General features: G+C 44.9%; 1 protein-coding gene across 1 annotated transcript; it reads right to left on the bottom strand.

Moving 5' to 3' along the window:
• Positions 1–520: 520 nt before the first annotated feature.
• slc43a1b (solute carrier family 43 member 1b) lies at positions 521–15749 on the bottom strand. The gene is made up of 15 exons (XM_035637038.2): positions 15540–15749; positions 11781–11939; positions 11256–11439; positions 11066–11121; positions 10538–10614; positions 6883–6975; positions 6655–6788; positions 4418–4560; positions 3538–3684; positions 3387–3422; positions 3097–3229; positions 2642–2771; positions 2173–2246; positions 1963–2086; positions 521–1883 (listed from the first exon to the last, which is right to left on the bottom strand). The coding sequence occupies exons 2-15, from the start codon at positions 11932–11934 to the stop codon at positions 1659–1661; spliced, it is 1710 nt and encodes a 569-aa protein (XP_035492931.1). The 5' UTR covers positions 11935–11939; positions 15540–15749; the 3' UTR covers positions 521–1658.
• Between the last annotated feature and the right edge of the window lie 2524 nt (positions 15750–18273).

The following is an 18273-nucleotide window of genomic DNA, read 5'->3' as shown; positions in this document are numbered from 1 at the left end:
CATTGCTTTATTCACATGCTTCTTGATCAGCTTTAGTTGCTAATATACAGCTTTGCTAGAGGAGAGGAGGAGGAATGGTTGTTGCTGTAATCTGCTGGACTGAAACAAGGACTAGAAAATGACACTTCAATGATATCAAAAGTTATATTTTTTTTATTTATGGGCCCAGTATTGTTCTGTCAAAATCAAAATGGCCTTTACTTCCTGCGGCATCAACTCCTCCTCATTTTGGTCCTCCTCCTGGCACACCTTGTTTTTTTCCCCTCACCAGAGGTGAGTAATGACCAATCAGATGCAGTGTATGGGGCAGGTCTTAACCCACTTTGGGTGTGGCATGGAAAAAAATATGCAATAAGTCACTGTCAAACAGCATTTTGCTTCACTAAATGTCAGTGTAAAATTAAGTTTGACACATTATTTATTAATAAGCCGCATTGACAGAATCAATATCACACATATACTAAGAGAAAGTTGATTGCTATGTGAATGTCAATTTGAGAAAATAAAGAGAGTGAACATATGGCAATTCAATCAATTTTATTTGTACAGCATATTTATATTGTGGCACATTTAAAGGCTGCTTGGTTCTAAGTGCAGAAGGAAACAAGTTGACGGTTTTAAATAGTAGAAAGTTTCCAAAATGTACCTTCTCTCAGTGAGCATTTGATCCGGTCAAAGAAGAGCATCCATTTGTATCATTGAAGAGCTGACATTCTCCAGTGAATGAAAACACCAACAGTCATCAGTTTAAGTGATTGTGTCGAGTTACATTCAATGGTCTCAAAAAAGGAATTAAATAAATACATCCCAGTATAATTAATTTACATAGCTGTTGCAATTATAGTGTTAAATAGGGAAACACACCAATGTAAAAACCAAACGCTGGTGCTACTCCTAAACCTGACCTGAACTAAAAAAAGTCAGGATGACTTGCAGTCAAAAGAAAAGCAGATTCAGTTTTCAAAACAGACATTCAACTTTATCCCAAAAACAGTGGATAGTGTCCACCCTGCATAGTGGTCATGTGGTTTAATAAAGCCAGATATATTGATTCCCCTTCAAATATAAAATCTTGTTTTTCACATTCATAATGAAAACTAATTAAATTATATACATTTTATTTGCTTTTAAGGCGTCAGTAGGTGGATACATACAGGCATGCTGCTTTCAGGTTTTATGATAACCAAAGCAAAGTTGATCATCTACAAACAAACCAACACAAAGACATGAACGTTAGATTAACCGTTGTATCTCAATCACGGGTAAAGGTAATAAATAGTATTTCCTAAAATGTCAAACTATTAATTTAATGCCCACTGGAGGATTCTTTGTAGTACTCCCTGAGGGTTGTTTACCATGTTGCTTCTTGCTTTTAATGCTTCAAGTTTCATTTAGCAAGCTGCTACTTCAAGAGTAGAAGCTACCAAGTGAAGTGATCACAAACACTGTTTATTGCCATACATATTTGGTGAGTCAAATATGGAGGCACATTTTTCAGGTGTACACATGTTTTCACTCACGCGTAATTCAAAGTCTATTTTCAAAATGAGACATCTGACATTAGGGTCACAAGTGTAACTTCTATATCCATAATCTACTGAACAGTCATTACAAAAAATGTTTAATACAAATTGATCATTTCACTCCTGTCAATAATCTTAAATAGCATGCCCATTCGGTGCGTATCCATTAGCTTCCTGCCAATTGGCTTGGCTCTGTGCAGTTCCGCCGGCTGATTGGGCCAGAGGAGCGCTCTCTTTGCCTTGGCTGGCAGCCAGCCTATCGTGCACTGCCTTTGCCTTGATCAGGTTTCTACGGTGATAAAAGAGATAGCCCGGCAACAGGAAGCCAGCCAGGGAAAAGATGAGGAGGCCCAGATTGATCTGTTCCACAGAGAGATATGTCAGTGCTGTATCTACTATTTACTTCGAATGTGTTCATGTTCACGCGTGTGCTTCCTACCCAGTATGGATCTCCACTGAGGGGTCCCACCATCAGTATGAACAGTGGCTGTTGGAGCAGGGCGAAAGCAGCACTGATCATTGACTGCATGCCTGTTAGTGTCCCGAAATGGTTGGCCGGATACCTAGAGTGAGAAGGGAAATAGAAAGAGTTTTTTTTTCCAGTCATCCTAAATCACAGCTAGTGCAGCTTGTTTCTGGTAGTACTCACACAGCAGCATAGAGGCCTCCACAGCAGGAGTGGATAAATCCTCTCACTATAGTGTGCAGAACAAACGACACCACCTAACAAAGGGAAACGGATGGATACAGATTTACAAACGATCATCAAGCATGTGCCTGTGTGTGTCTTTATTTTTCAGTGTATGTTACTTCATATGTATTGGGCTCATGGAAGCATTTGATCTTTGTACGCCTGGGGAGAATCTTCGAGAGATCAACCGGAAGGTTGATGGTTCGATCCGCGCTTTCCCCAGTCAGCATGCTGAAGTGTCCTTGGGCAAGACACTTAGCCCCTTACGGCTTTTCCGCCAGTGTATGAATGTGACAGAAAAAGCGCGGTAGATAGCAGTGCTGTATGAATGTGTGTGCGAATGGGTGAACTTAACAAAAGCGTAATGAGTGGTCGATAAGACCATAAAAGTGATATATTATTAGTCAATTTACAGGCTTTTTCTAACCTGTAAGGGTAGGTTGTCAATCAAGGAAATTATTCCAAAGGTGACCAACAGGAGGTTGGTGAAGATGAAAGCTCTCATGGCATTGGTCAGTTTCTGGATCGTTCGGCCTCTCTTTGGGGGATTAGATTGTCTGAAGGGGACAAATGTCAAACGTCAAAGTGGGAATGTGGAAGAGTGCGAGATGTGGGAGTATGACACTGTGCTGCTCATCATAAGGCCTGGATTCTGTCCCACATCTTTTACATGAAATCAAGGATTGGCTCTCTTCAGGACCGGTATGACAGCAAGAAATTGCCGTTTCAATGTACACATGATATTTGAGTATTTAGTTTCAACATCCGATGCGTAGAAATCTTTCAAGCCTAACCTATACAGTAAGCATTGGGACTTTTGGTTTTCTTTAGTACAACGCACAGATGCCTACACCTAAGAAAAAGGGCTTTGGACTCTCTCACCTGTTCTCCGTTTGTGTGTTTGCATTTTCCTCTTCACACTCCTTCAGTCTCCAGTCCATGATATAGCCAATCAAAGGACAGGTCAGTAGACACAGCAGCTGCATGGAACCGAAGACAGAAGAGTAGAAACCAACTGGGGAGGACATGCAGAGAGATGGGTGAAGTCAATTGAACTCGAAAGCATCAGAGTGGCAATACACACCCGGCAACAATGGTTGGTTACTCTGAATAAGGTGTAGATGACAGACAGATAGACAGATAGATAGATAGATAGACCCACTGAGCATCACCTTGTTCCTCCGCCTCCTTCTGCAGCTCTTCTGAGGCTGAAAGAGAGACGAGCGGCAGGTCAGGGATCCCCACGTATGGCTTCACGCTAATTCTGACAAAAAGCTTGAGCTCATCAGTCAGTCTTGACCCACTGTTTGTTCTTATTCTTACGGTCAGGGTTGCCGTGGGTGACCAGAAACTCTGTCATCTTGTTCATGGCACCCATGAAGAAGATCAGCCGCAGTTGGGTCATTGCCATGGTGATGAGACTCCACAGCAGGATGGGGGTGCAAATGGAATGACAGAGTGGTACGGAGCCTGAAGAAGCAGAGTGGGAAAGCAGGGTTTTTGGGTTTTTTTCTGGGAAATTCCTAGAATGCATTGTAAAAACAGTGTGTACAGTTTCTCTGTTACTTAACTATGCAAGAACTGGGGATGACAGCTGGACTGTGTTTATATATCACGAGATGACCACCATTTAAAGTGCTATATATGTCACAGGTCCCATTCACCCAATTCACACACACATTAATACAGCACTTCTATTAATGTTTCGCACTCCTCTCATGCACCGTTGGGGTTCAGCGTCGGGCCCAAGGAGACATGGAATTGCGGACTGGAGGAGCTGGGGATTCAACCACAGGACCTTTTGATTCGAGGACGACCTGCTCCACTTACTTCACCTACTGCCGTCAATCCACAACATATATTTATTTATACTGTACATATAGCCTCGTATTCCTATTTTATGCTCATTACTCTTTCTTTATACTCTTTATTCTTAATTAAATTGTGGTGTGACATTTGTATATTGCTGCAACCTAAGGACTGTCGTTTTCTGATTTCGTTGTACTATGTACAATGACCATAAAGGGATTCTGATGATTTCATTAGGGCTCGAATGCTTTGGAGCTTGACCAAATTTCTGGATATCTTGGCCTAAAATAAGATAAAATAAGATAACCCTTTATTAATCCCACTTTGGGGGATTTTCAATGTTACAGCAGCAAAGGGGATAGTAAACGCAACGCCCATCGTTAATGTTCCTCACCCTTGGCTGTGCTTGGCGAGTCCGTCTGCTCAGGTTCGGGCTTCTTGCCCTCCATCGTGTCTTCCATGAGGGTGACGTGAGTGATGTACCTGTCTCCGGTCATCTTGTCCTCTGTCACGAGCCCACTCAGCTTCACCTTTTTACTGCCGAGAGAGGAGAAAGAGATGAGACGTCAAAAATTCGTGAAGCCGGAATGATCAACATCCCTGCAGCTCTAAACTGATCTGTGCCTCAAGTCAATCCTCCTGCCTGTACCTGTCACCCGCCACGTGCATCTACGTCTGCTTTGGATTAAGTCTATGCTTTATCATCTGCCTATCCAAACTCCAACCACCCTGGAATCGCTGCTGTCTACTTTTCCTGCCCAGTCTATTGGAAATTCAGTCCTGAACCTCTGCAAACCTCTGCCTGTGTTACAATAAAATGCATTAAGTCTGTGTTTGTCTCTGAACCAGTGGTCTGCTCTATGAGTCAATCGAGAGCCACCACGTAAGGACTATAGAACTTGAAATGCCTTTTGGCAAGTTCCAAAACCTAATGGATGGAGTTCCATTAATCTTATTCAGCCTATTGTAAATGGTAAATGGACTGTATTTATATAGAGCTTTTACAGTATAAGTCACATTCACCAACACACATTGTGCTGCTTTTTACCACACTTTTTCTGTCACACTCAAACACTGCCGGAAGAGCCGCCAGAGGCTAATTTAGAGTTGCGTGCCTTGCCCAAGGACACTTGGGCATGCGACTGAGGGGGAGGCGGGGAACGGACCACCGACCCTCCGGTTCGAGGATGACCTGTTCTCTGCTCACAGTGTCAGATTGTCTCATGTGACTCCATCAGTCCGATGTGCCTCCTGCCTGACTCTTGCCTGTGTTGGTGATTCTTCAGTGAACTGTGTCTATGATCAGATAGATATGATCCAGATAATGACACAAAATGTGGCTAATACAGTGTTTTTATTTATTTTTAAATCTTTTACTACAGCATGGTTTCCACAGCATGCCATCAAGCCCGATGTGTCTGTTTGGCCCCTTTATCAACAGTACATGTGTACGGTCCAATTGTCAAATTGTCTTAGTAAGTTTCCTAAGTCTTGAAGTGACCCGGAAGTATTTGATCAGCTGCCATGATAAGAGCTGTTCGGATTCTCTAAATGCATAGGAAAGGAGCTTCAATGCTTCCTTTCCTATCTCCTTTAGCATAGGGTACACTGGAGCTTCCAATGTGAGACGAAAGGACGCCCCACAATTTATTGCGGCACTGATATTTAACGCGCCATGCACGAATGTAAACGATTCAATCCGAAGTAGAAGTAGAAGAAGAAGATGAGTAAGACCCCCAGTCATCATGTAAGTTACTGTTGCATATGAATGATTTACATCTGATGTCACACGGTGGTAAAACACACTGAAACATGCTGATGGAGCCGCTGAGTTTTTCATAGTTCATCTTTTGAAATTTGTAGTTTCACCACGACAGACGCACGTCAACAACACCCACCGTGATGACGTAGTCTAGTGAACGTCGAGTCGGGTTCTCTGAGCAGCGCTGTCGGCTTGACCTAAGTCCTATCAGTTCTTCTTTAAACCTTTCCTTGACCTCATGACATTTTCCACCGAGGTCAAGGAATAGTGGATAAGAAGAACATTTCGACCTCACCCCATGTATGTCTGTGTTTCCTTCCTGACTCCTTTCCCCCTCATGGTTTGGCCCTCTTGAGCCCACCTGAACTCAGAGGCCCGTCTCTTACTGTCTTTTCAAATATTGTCTGATACTACATTTGCTGTTGTTATAGTCTGAAGACTGTTTCATCACTCATGACTGTCCCTTCCCTTCTCATCTCAAGTGTCACCGTTGAACAAAGGCCCCTTCCTCTGCTCATTGAGCACGTCTGGGACCTCCCTTCGCGCCCCTTCTGAATTGCCCCTCGACTGTGTCAATGTCACACTGTAAATGCAAATATCCTCTCTACCTTTCTTTTACACCCAGCTGTCATTGCACCCAGTCTATTGTCTGATCACAATGCCTGTACCTATTGACCCCTTCGCCCACTGTATAATTGTCCCTCTGTCTATTGCCTCAGATCCATTCTGAGTCATTGGGCTCTCTACAGTAAACTTTGAACTGGACACTGGACGATGTCAGAGGCTCACTGGTGAAAACTCTGCAGACCGGGTTTGTGTGTATTCTCGTCCGCACACTAATGTGACGGCCGGACGTGCGGCCCACTGACCAGTATCTGATGTCTTCGGGCGCGGGGAAGGATTCAGCCGGCCAGTTCAGGAAGCAGTTGAGGAAGACCACGCACGCCAACCCCGACCACACCCACATGATGACGCGGAACGACACGCCAAGGTCATAAATCAACTGGAGCAACATGGGAACCGGGAAGAGAAGGGGTTCGGTTGGGATGAAGGTGGGTTGGGAGTGATATACAGAGACGGAATTAGGGAAAACTTACCTTGACACCAGGGAAGGTGACGGCTGAAGAAGCGTAGGAGCCAATCATCAGGGAGAGGATGGTTGATCGTACGTTGCCAAACATGTTTGGCAGCTGGATTGAAGAGAGAAAGATTAAAGATTAAAGAAAACTTGCATCATATCTGATGAATAAATGAACCATGCACCTTTACAAGTTTTCATTTCACGTCATAATAATTTATTCCTGTTCTTTTCAGTGTAATCCAAAAACAATTTTACAAAACAATACAATACACCTATACTTACATGAAATAAATAGAATCAGAAAGAAGAAAATATTCATATTGCCTGCTCCTTTCATATAAATCACATAAATACAGATGGCCATCTTTCTTTTCACAAATCAGAACCAAATCATTTATACATTAATCAGTAGCAATCGTCATTACTTAATTATTACTCAATACATACAAACTGTTATTTTTCGTAAATTTTCTTAAACTGAGAAATATTTGATGTGGTGCGCGCATATGGACTTTTGAAACTACCTTCTATGATTCCCATCATTTGATATAAACACCTTGTGTACATTTTCAGGTACTGTAGCAGTCCATTTCTGGCTTTAAACATACACCCCAGTCCAATCATTTTCTCAGAGTCTAAATCAATTCATCTGTTCTTAATCTAACACGTTTGGGCTGATATACATCCTTATCGTTTTTGAGTTGATAATCACATATTATATAGCAAGAACAGAAAAATAAGCTCTTGCACCTTGTGGAATTTGATGGTAAATATATCATCAGTGGTCTTTGACCTTTTTATGATTTGTATAAAACAACACTCAAAGCTGATTAGCAGTGTTTCAAATGCACTACAAGAACTTAACCAGTAGGCGGTGCTACTGATTCTTACATGCTCTCCAAGTCAGTGATGGATTATCATGTACAGCAGATGAATACACATTCATCACGCCAGCACCCTCGCTACACACAAAACACACAGTGTCTATGTTATTGTTCGGCTAGATTGCAACAGTGAGACCAGTATTAAACATGAATGTGTGTGACCGAGTGAGTGATGAACTCACATTGGTAAATAAACCCAACCCCAGATCTACGCATTTTTGGACCATGGGAGGAAGCCAGAGAAAATGGAAAGAACCCACGAATCCTTGACATAGCTCTGATTGGAGGTCGATTTTAACTCATTTGAGCTGTTTTCATGTCTATGTTAATATTAAAGCCCCAGTGTGTAATTGTTGTGCTTTTCTGGCGGCATCTGGTGGTACAGTTGCGAACCGCAACCAATTGAGCGACCGACAGGGGACACTTAATGGTGGCCCACCACTGATGCCATTTCTGGTTTCTGGCAGCGTCTAAAAATATCAACGCGAATGCGACGTATTGTGGACCGTTTTGTGCAACAACCGTATTCAACACGGCGTAGCAAACATGGCACACAGAGGTCGGGTCCACCTCATGTAACTATATTTAACTCATTCAAAGTTGATTATACATATATGAACACATAGTTATGGACAATATATAAGTTATTCTAAGTATTACACACTGTAGCTTTAAGGATGTCCCCAATGACTATGTCGCAATTTCCTATTTTTACTGGAATCTAATGACAAATAGCTCCAACACATCAACATTAGGGTCGTGGTAGTCTTTGTGTTGGTGATTGGTCACAGAGGGATTCCATTGGAGCAGAGCCCACCAGAGCTGAGTTCCATCTCTTTCAAAGTGATATCAATATAACATCATATCACACATGTTGTTTTTTTTCTCCCAGTAAAACATAATGGTTTCCTACAAACAGTACTCTCCCTATCTCTCACATACACATGCATTAAACTGTCTCTTGGTCACTTGGTCGCCTATCAAGCGATCTAACGAAAAATTTAATGACGGTCTAGTTATTATGTGAGCTGACGGTGTGAGATGTAAATAAAGATGGGAAGAGGACTGTGTTTATTTCACGCTTTTCTAGTCTTATTGACCACCCAAATCACTTTATAATAAGAGTCACACACACCCTCTCACACACATTCATACAGACCGGACTGGAGGAAGCGGGTACTGAACCATCAACCCTCTGGATTGATTGGATGTGGATGACCCCCCCCCCCCATACTTTGAAAGACATTCCCAGTTGACAGTGATATGGACCGCCAGTGCAGTAAGATGCTCGAGATTATTGTAGTATAATACACATATGTAATTCACAATATATAACCAATATAAGCTAAAATAGTTAAGTTCTGACATGGAGACAAATCTAGGAGAGGTTTACAATTTATGAAAAGGCCAACGGGTCTACTGGGCTGTTGGGGTTCGGTGTGTTTAGTGCAACTCCACCCTTTTATTTTCTTGATCAACAGTAATGATCATTTTGCAGCTGCAAATGTAGGAACAATAGCAGCAGCAGACGTAGTAGTAGTATATATTGTACTCAAATGTTCTTGAATACACCGATGCAAAGATGCTGATTATGAAATATTACCAGTGTCTGTCTTCATTCAGAGCGTCTGTGGCTCAGGGGGTAAACAGAGTCATCCAATGACCAAAGGGTTGTGTTCAGGGCTAGCTAATAAAACACGCTAAATTAAAATGGTTTCCACATAACCTCACGCTCAAGGGAGATTCTTAACAGTCTAATTTAAAAAAGGTCTCTGGTCAGTCAGTTCATTATAAGTTGCCTTATCAAAATGTTGGCAGCGAATTAGGTCAGCTGGGAATATACACTGGTAACATCAGGTAGTTCTATCAACAAGGGAACACACGTACTCACACACACACACACACGAACTCACACACACACACACACACGCACTCACACACACACACACACACACACACACACACACACACACACACACACACACACACACACACACAATGACAAAGTCAAGCCCGGGACACAAATGGGGGGAAGAGCGAGGGACATGGGGGCGATAAGGGAACGGGGCTGTGGGAGGGTGTGTTGGCTGCCTGGGTTTTGGATTGGCTGAGAGGCTGCGGCAGAATTTAGAACAAGTGGAACAACATGTGCTGCCTTCCAAAATACACACAGGCTCATCGAGCAGGTCGCAACCAGACACACAATATGGTTTGAATCACAGAAATGTGCGCAGGTGCATGTACCTGACTCGAATGAGTCCGGACAAACTGCTGCCGCTCTGCTCTCTATAGGTCGAACCCGAAACCTCCGCGCATGTTACACTTCTGCCAACAAAGACGTGTGACATCGCACACTTGAAAAGTTTGAAATGTGGCATTCCAGGGCCGGTCGCAAAGTCAACAGAGCAGGATCTTTGTCCCTGCAGCCCCATGCCCGATGATTCCTCTCAGGAGGGGCTCTCAATCTTTTGTGTACGCACAACGCTGACAGCTGCGGACACCGGGGACAAATAGTTGTTCTTATTGTACAACTCAATAGCCAACTTGGAGAGCACATGTGGAGGTGGTGCCCTTGTAGCAGACCGGTGCCAACAAATCTGCACTTCCCAGGTGAATAGCGGGCTACACAGATGTCCACACAGGCATATTGCTACTGCCACACATGTGAATTTTCCTAATATATGTTTTTTACACCTTAAGTGAACAAGAGGACATTATATTTCTCGTTTCGTCAATACATGTGTGTGTGTGTGTGTGTGCGTGTTCACATGTGAGTGGGAATCGTACTGTGAGTGAGGTGAAGGTCAGGCAGATTCCTCCAAAGCCATTGAAGGAGACAGCGAGGAAGATGAGGACAGACAACACTGATGGAACAAACGGAGAATGCTTTAAGCTCCAATGAAATTCTTTTCTTTTTCACAAGTTTTGTATCTCTGTCAATCATTGCCCCAACAAAAGTGAATACAACTGTTACGTAATAGGAAACGTTTGCAATAGGGAAGATCAGAGTTGATCAGGGAAAGTAGGATGCAACAACAGACAATTTGGGTACTAGTTGTAACATCTGACTTTATCTTCCGAATGTCTTTGGTTAAACTCTCGATATGTCGATGGCCTGTGTCATCATCTGACCACCAGTTGTTGCTGTAAAGCCGTTGGCTCTCCCCAGATCACACAGTGAAGTTGGTGTTTAAAATGTTTCCATAACTGATATGATTGATCACAAAACTTTAAAGAAAAGAAGAAAAAAAAGACCCAAGCTGTGAAATGATGGAATGTTCTTTTAAGGTTCGGTGTAGCGATGTGTTGTCTCACCTTCAGGGTCGTATGCAGCAGCAGCTATCATTGCACAGGAGGCTGCGAAACATGAACTGAAATACACACACACACACACACACAGAACATTTGACCATGTGAATCAAGTTCATCTGAACTGAGTGTCACTGAGTGTCACATATGTCATATACAAAATCATAGTTATGACATTATCAAAGCACTGCCTTGCCTGCCAACGAGCCTCAACGGACGTGGTCCATATCTATCCATCAAGATCCCCAGAGGTAAAGTGGCTGCGCTTAAGAGGAATGAGCCGATGGTGAAGCCGAGATTCAGCACCTCCTCCTGCTCCACGCAGCTCCGCCAACCGTCGCTCTCCCTGGAAGTCACGTTAGTGGCGACAGTCTCGTTCTCTGGGGAACAGAACAAGTCGGGAAAAGAAACATAGTGTTTAGGAGGCCAAAACAACTCCTCACTGCACCTAGGAGTTCAGACATTACAATGAGTCCACCAAAATATACACAACATCCTGCTGCTAACAGCATAGGCAAGGATCTGTGCAAGAGGTCAGACGTAAAAGTCAATTTTGGCTGTTTCTTATCAGCCACATACACATTTGTAGCTGCAGGTAAAATCTATATTTAGTAAGCTGTGGACAGTACAGGTGACTAGAATTGGATGGTGGTAACTATAGGTAACTACTAATGGTGCCAGAGGCGGGCAGAAAAAAACCTGGCAGGATGGTTTATCTTACCAATGCAAAGGTGGGAATAGAAGCCTTCGTTCTTCAGCATGATGAGTAGTGAGCCCCAGCCCAACAGAACAGCGGAGCAGAGCAGATTCTCTATGATGGCTGTGACGGCCATCCACCACCTCCGCCTGTACGCCTGGGCCAAGCTGGGAGCCATGACAGCTGGAGTCACATACAGGGGGGGGAAACATGAGTCCGCCAGACGGCACCAGAAGTACAACAAATCACTGTAACATTACCTGGGTGTCACATTAGAGTTGTCTTTACAAAACATTTAGGTGCAGAGCAACATCTTTTTCACCCACGAGGGGGCTGAATGAGGAGCAACTGGACTCGGTCGCAGTCGCTTGAAGACGTTTCACCTTCATCCGAGAGGCTTCTTCAGTTCTAACTAAGTCATGGTGAAACCAGGAATTTAACCTCTGTGCAGTGTGGCCAGTGCTGGTTGCTGCTCCAGACTGTGTCAACAACATTGAAACTGTTGTAACCGGTGTCGTTCGAGTCGTTCAAGCAGCAGTGTTTTCACACAGTTTACACAATACACAATCCTGAAGACAGATGAGGGCAGCAATAAGGCAATATTATCATAACCGCAAGAATGAACAGCAAGGTTTGGTTGTCATGAAACATAGTTACTTCAAATTTTCTTCAAATATTAGGCCTGAATGTCTCATCCCATCATCATCTCATGTTCAACCGCTCCAGCAGGGGACCCCAAACTTCCCTTTCCCGGGCCACATTAAGAAGCTCTGACTGGGGGATCCCGAGGCGTGTGGAGACATAATCTCTCCACCTAGTCCTGGGTCTTCCCCGAGGTTTCCTCCCAGCTGGATGTGCCTCGAACACCTCCCTAGGGAGGCACCCAGGGGCGCATCGCAACTTGCTCCTTTCTACGCATAGGAGCGGCGGCTCTACTCCGAGTTCCTCACGGACGACTGAGCTTCTCACCCCACCTCTACGGGAGACGCCAGCCACCTTCCTGAGAAAACCCATTTCGGCCGCTTGCACCAGCGATCTTGCTCTTTCGGTCGCGACCCATCCTTGGTGACCATCGGTGAGGGGAGGAACGGAGATAGACCGGTACATCGAGAGCTTTGCCTTCCGGCTCAGCTCCCTTTTCGTCACAACGGTGCGGCGAAGCAAATGCAACACCGCCCCCGCTGCTCCGATTCTCCGGCCAATGTCCTGCTCCATTGTCCCCTCACTCGCAAACAAGACCCCGAGGTACTCTTTGCTGAGAGCCATCCCAATGTAAGAAAAAATGGTCCATGGTTCCACCCCTGTCTCCGAACGATAGTCGTTGAAACCGTTGTAACTGTGGCCGTTGGAGACCTTGTCGAGTCACCTGAGGTCATGTGTCCGCAGCGTTGTTTTTGGGGTCGGCGTGGTTAAGTGTGAAAGGTTGTTAAGAGATGGGAAGAGATGATTGCGAGTGGGAGAAAGATGGTGTCTCGAGCCTCCTCCGCTGTTGCTTGGTTTCTCTATTTTGACGCAGATGTCTTCCTTCACTCCTCTTGCAAACCATTTTTTCTTCCCTGTCCAAAATGCGCACATCTGTAACTAAAAAGGAGTGTCCCTTAATGTCTAGGTAAACAACTGAGTTTTGCCCTGAAGAGCTGTTTGTCCTGTGTGGGGCCAGGACAACCAACAGTCTTTGGGGTGAACCAATCTTTGTCTAAATGTGTTACTTGGTTAACACCTGCTTGTTGAGGATTCCTCCTGAGTTTTTCAGATACTCCAGACACACACGGGATCACGATGTTGTTGCGCCTGGTCTTCTTCGCTTCACCTTCCACAGAACTGGTGTTTTTTCCGGGATCTTGTTTCCACAAAGGTCCCGTTTGGGTATCCACAAACTTCAAGTGCCTCCTTCAGGAGCCCGTGAACCTTCTCCTGGCCTCGGGCACTGGTGGGTCCTTTATAGCTCTGTGTTGCACAGTTCTGATAACTCCCAGCTTGTGTTCCAGTGGATGGTGCGAGTCGAAGAGCAAATACTGGTCTGTGTGTGGGGGTTTTCCTGTATTCTCCAATATGAAGGCTCCTGTCTTCTTCAACATCGCGGTCCAAAAAAAGGCAAACTGTTGTTTCTGACATCCACTACAATACCACATAGTACTCAGTTGTCATTACAACATTATTACATGACTAGTCAGTAGTCATTACTATATAACTACATTAGTACTCCGTAGTCATTCCTACATATCGCATGGTAATCAGTAGTCGTTACTACATTACCCCATGACTACTCAGTCGTCATTCCAAAATGATTTCATACATACTCAATAGTCATTACAGCAGGTTGTTGCATTAAAGAACCCCTCCAGTAACGTTTAATAGTATATCAAAATAATCAGCTATGCCTAATATTTTGTTTAACATTGTTTACCCCCCCGCAAAAAGTTTTAAAAACCATCTGAAATGGGTCTCTCTCCCTCATTGAGGAATTTAGAGACTAGGAATATGCAAGATATGCAAATAAAACAGGCCCCGCCCACCACAGCTGCTCGCGCTAGGTTGACCGGTGGAAGTCCCTGTAGTCAATGTCCGACATTTTGGAGGACAGAAGCAGAAGAAAAAGAAAAAAAATTGAGTTTAGGGGAACTTTAATAAAACTATGTGGTAAAATGGGTGGAGTTATATCACATGTGGTTTCAGCTTTGTGAGCGGTAAAGGAATCTGAAAGGAAGCGGGGGAAGCATCAGTGAGGGGATGGTAAGATGACACCGAGGAGGGAGATGTCTGACCCCACTTGACCTTCAACCGGCGCCGGAGCTATCGAGTGTCGTGCGCCGATCCCGGCACACACACACATCTACACTTTATACTCACTGAAACTCAGGTCGAACTACAAAAAGAAGGATCCCGGCGTTCTCCCCCAGCTATGAGTGTGTCAATATTTGAGGTGCTGAATTCAAAACTGTGAGTGTGCAGTTTGTGTGTGCAGCCTGGGACTGCTCCTGGAGAAGGAGCGTGTTTGCACACCGGGAGTCCTGCTGATCAACGAAATATGGAAATAGTGCTCTTTCTCTTCTCTCTTTTCCCAATTCAATTCTACATCAAGGAAAATGACGTGTCACTTAACCTCCGATGCTCCATTTATGCAGTGTCAACTGAACTGGAAGATAATAATAATTATTGCAACATGGTTAACCTGATTGCTAAACTCGTCGTCACCTCAGGCAAATGAGGTCAGTTTGTTTAAAGAGTGAAAGCAGATACATAGGAGTGTGTACTTCCACTCAAATGAGCGGAACGCAGTGTAATAGTGTCGATGATGAATTTTATCCGGATGTATTTCCAGCGGTGTTGCATTCGCGACTGTTCTGCCAACAGTGTATTGACACGTCTTGGAGTGCGAGACACCGCCGGCATCAGACAATCCGGACATCTCCCACTCCCACATGCGGATCAGAGGCTTTTCCCACTCGGCTGCGCAAAATTACAGCTATGGTATACTTCACGCAGATATTTGTCCTCATCAGCACAGACAAAATGAAAAATACCATGTGACATTACAGACGGTAACCCTCATCATGTGTTAATTTTCGCCTCTTGGGGCTCGTTTGAACATGACAAGTTAAAGTGTTCCTTTGGTCCTAATGCAGTTAATCTCTACATGGAATTACTTTCAGACAGCGACGCAATACAGAAACAAGCTCAGAGCGGTGAAATGGTTCCACAGGCTTTGAGGGGGGGACGCCCTTGACATTAGTCTACGCGAAATAATCATTAACGCACAACACGCTTGTATGTGTCACTTACTTTACTGGGTGGTTCTGCTCCAGTAGATATCTATCGTCCCCTATAATTCCCACCTAAACACGCGAAAGTTGAGTTGCCTTTTGGACTTTTGTCTTTCACTCGGCAGCAGTTTCCATGTGTGGTATCCTTCCCTCCATGTGGCAGCTGTGCTCGAGCAACTGGCACATGTGCGCTCACATTGACTCTCCCTCTCTCTGTGTACTGTGTGTCTAAATGGAGCCCAAGCCTCGCCCGCCCTCTCTCCTGTGACCTTAACACACACACACACACACACGCACACACACACACGCACACACGCACACACACGCACACACGCACACACACACACACACACACGCACACGCACACACACACACACACACACACAACTCTATATTCTTAATCCTTAAAAAGCCTAAATCAACCCCTCAACCTTAAAATGGAATGGTTAGTCAGATAATGGGAACCCCCCCCCCCCCCCCCCCCCCCCTGAAGAGCAGACCAAACTCGAAGGCTGTTCACTAACCAGTGGGTGACGTCACGGTTGGTTGCCACTTAGTACAAGTACTCGGGACGCCTGTTGATTCATGCAGTTGTCCAGTCTGACAGGCGGCTCACGGGGCCGAGGAATAAAGACTCCAAAACACGCAATAGGACAAGAATGTCCTTTAACGCATAAGGTCGATTGGAAAAGGCAAAACAAAGCCCAAAGGGCAAAAGGAAGAGTCATTGAAAGACATTGAAATGTTGAAAATAAAAAATATGAGTTAACAGCCGCAGAGATTCACAGCCGCAGCTGTCGCAGGTATTTTGTACCAGACACAGTTTCAGGACAAAGTGACTCAAATACTTATTCCCAACGACATATTTGTATTTGTGTCCGTGTGGAATGTTCATAGGCCGAGAAAACAAATTGTCTTGGTATGTCCATTAACCACTCTTTACAACTGAGCTCCTTGCAGAAGCATCGCAGAAGGAACAGCACGTCCATCCACGAGATGGATGTTCAACAAAAGCAGACAGGACCACGTCAGGTTCCATCCCCGGCAGCCAAGAACAGAAACCTGAGCCTCGCCAACACTAGAGAGTTGAAGACTGAAGAATGCAGCCTGGTCGACCTCGTGTGTCATCCGTCCAGGCTGCCGCTGCTGCTGGCGGTGGAACAGTGAATTTATTTTCTTGGCACACTTTGGGCCTTGAGGCCAATATCTCGCTTGCCAGCAGAGTGCTTTGTTTGTTGGGTGACGTTGGATATGTGACGAGACTCGTTGAACCCACTCAACAAATACCAAACAATAGGTGAGGAGAGATGTGGATTCAGGTTTGTGGAACGGTCTCTGGTGCTTTCAGGAGACTGCGACCATCCGGTGTCTGGGGATTTGTCCTTCCTCAGGCCCCCCAGGAAATAACCATGGAGCTGCCTCTTGAAGGACGGCGGCGGTGGAATGACATCTTCTTCGTCGTCTCCTGTTGCTGTAGTTTTTTGCTTCTTGTGGCGGGCAGCTTTTTTCGCAAGTGACAGTTCACACTCTAGTGGTGATTCTCTGTATTTCAGTGAAGCGAGGTAGGCGTCTACAACACTGACTCCACTTTTTCCTCTCCTGCATGCGTCGATCCATGCGGGCGTCGGACCCATTGTAGGTGGGCGGGACAAGAGCGCCGCCGCAGCAGCCACCGCATGCCTGCCTCTGCCCCATATCCTGCACAATCACAATGAACCCGTTCCTCCTGTCATCCCCCCGACCTGTGCCCGCCGGCTTGGGCCCAAACACACCACCACACGCCATCCAGTTCAACCGAGTCTCTTTATGCAGGCGCTCACAGATGCAGGATGGTGGTGCAGAGAGGCCTGGGACCTCCTGTCTCATCGGTGGGCCTTGGCATGACCTGTATGACCTTGGCCTTTCTTGGTCTTTCTGTGCAGAGAGCTCGTCTCTAAGGAAGACTACTTCTTGAACTCCAGACTGGCGTTTACACTTGTTGAGCCTGAGCCCCGGACGATGATCTCATCAATATAAACTCAAACTCCATCCAGACCTTCAGTGTGTTCTCTTCATTACCTGCAATGCTGAGATTATTCCAAAAGGCTCGGTCTCGGGAAGCAATATCTACTGAAAGAGCATCAAAGGTGCCGCTTTCGTCCGAATTCCGCTGCCAGAAGCTCACTGGTGCTTCCCTCATGCTTGTGTTCACGTTTGATTTTCTCTTTTGCATCTTTTGGGTCCACACTTTCTGAAGTCCCCGCTTTTTTTCTTTGTGTGCACACACCATGGAATTGACCGATTCCGTTGGTTCTGCGGCCTTTCTCATCACACTCAGTGTTGTCATCCTGTCCAGACCCTTCCTTCTGTCTCTCAGCGGTGCTGGGACTCTTCTACCAGCATGCACAACTGCAACATGCATTTCCCTTTAGCTTGATGCTTTGTGTAAATGGTGTCACGACACGCCAAAGGCTTTCAAAAACACCTGCAGAGTCCTGTATTACAGCGTCAACAGCATCACTTGGTGCACTCGTGCATTGCTGCAGTAAACTCGTTTCACCGGGCCCAAATCTTCAAAAGCTTTATCACCGAGCACTTTTTCTTTTGAATGTTACTTTCAGTCTGCATGTGCAAAAAAAAAAGTAGTAATCTGGATGTAACCTGACTTAAATTGGTTTCCTGTTTCTTTGGAACATAGGGACATATGGTGACATATGATAAGTATATGAGAATCATATGAAATGATGGACCCTTTTTATATATATCATCGTTAC

The sequence above is a fragment of the Scophthalmus maximus genome, chromosome 8 (assembly GCF_022379125.1).
Source record: "Scophthalmus maximus strain ysfricsl-2021 chromosome 8, ASM2237912v1, whole genome shotgun sequence".
NCBI lineage: Eukaryota > Metazoa > Chordata > Actinopteri > Pleuronectiformes > Scophthalmidae > Scophthalmus > Scophthalmus maximus.
The sequence above is the reverse complement of the archived record's forward strand: the minus strand, read 5'-3'. Positions and strand labels throughout refer to the sequence as shown.

Excerpts from the sequence above, each read along its gene's own strand:
- slc43a1b (XM_035637038.2), bottom strand. The coding sequence starts at position 11,934 with ATGGCTCCCAGCTTGGCCCAGGCGTACAGGCGGAGGTGGTGGATGGCC. Across the intron at positions 11,122-11,255 it reads CCGTTGAGGCTCGTTGGCAG|TTCATGTTTCGCAGCCTCCT; the intron begins GCAAGGCAGTGC and ends TGTGTATTTCAG. Across the intron at positions 2,087-2,172 it reads GGAGGCCTCTATGCTGCTGT|GTATCCGGCCAACCATTTCG; the intron begins GTGAGTACTACC and ends TTCTCACTCTAG.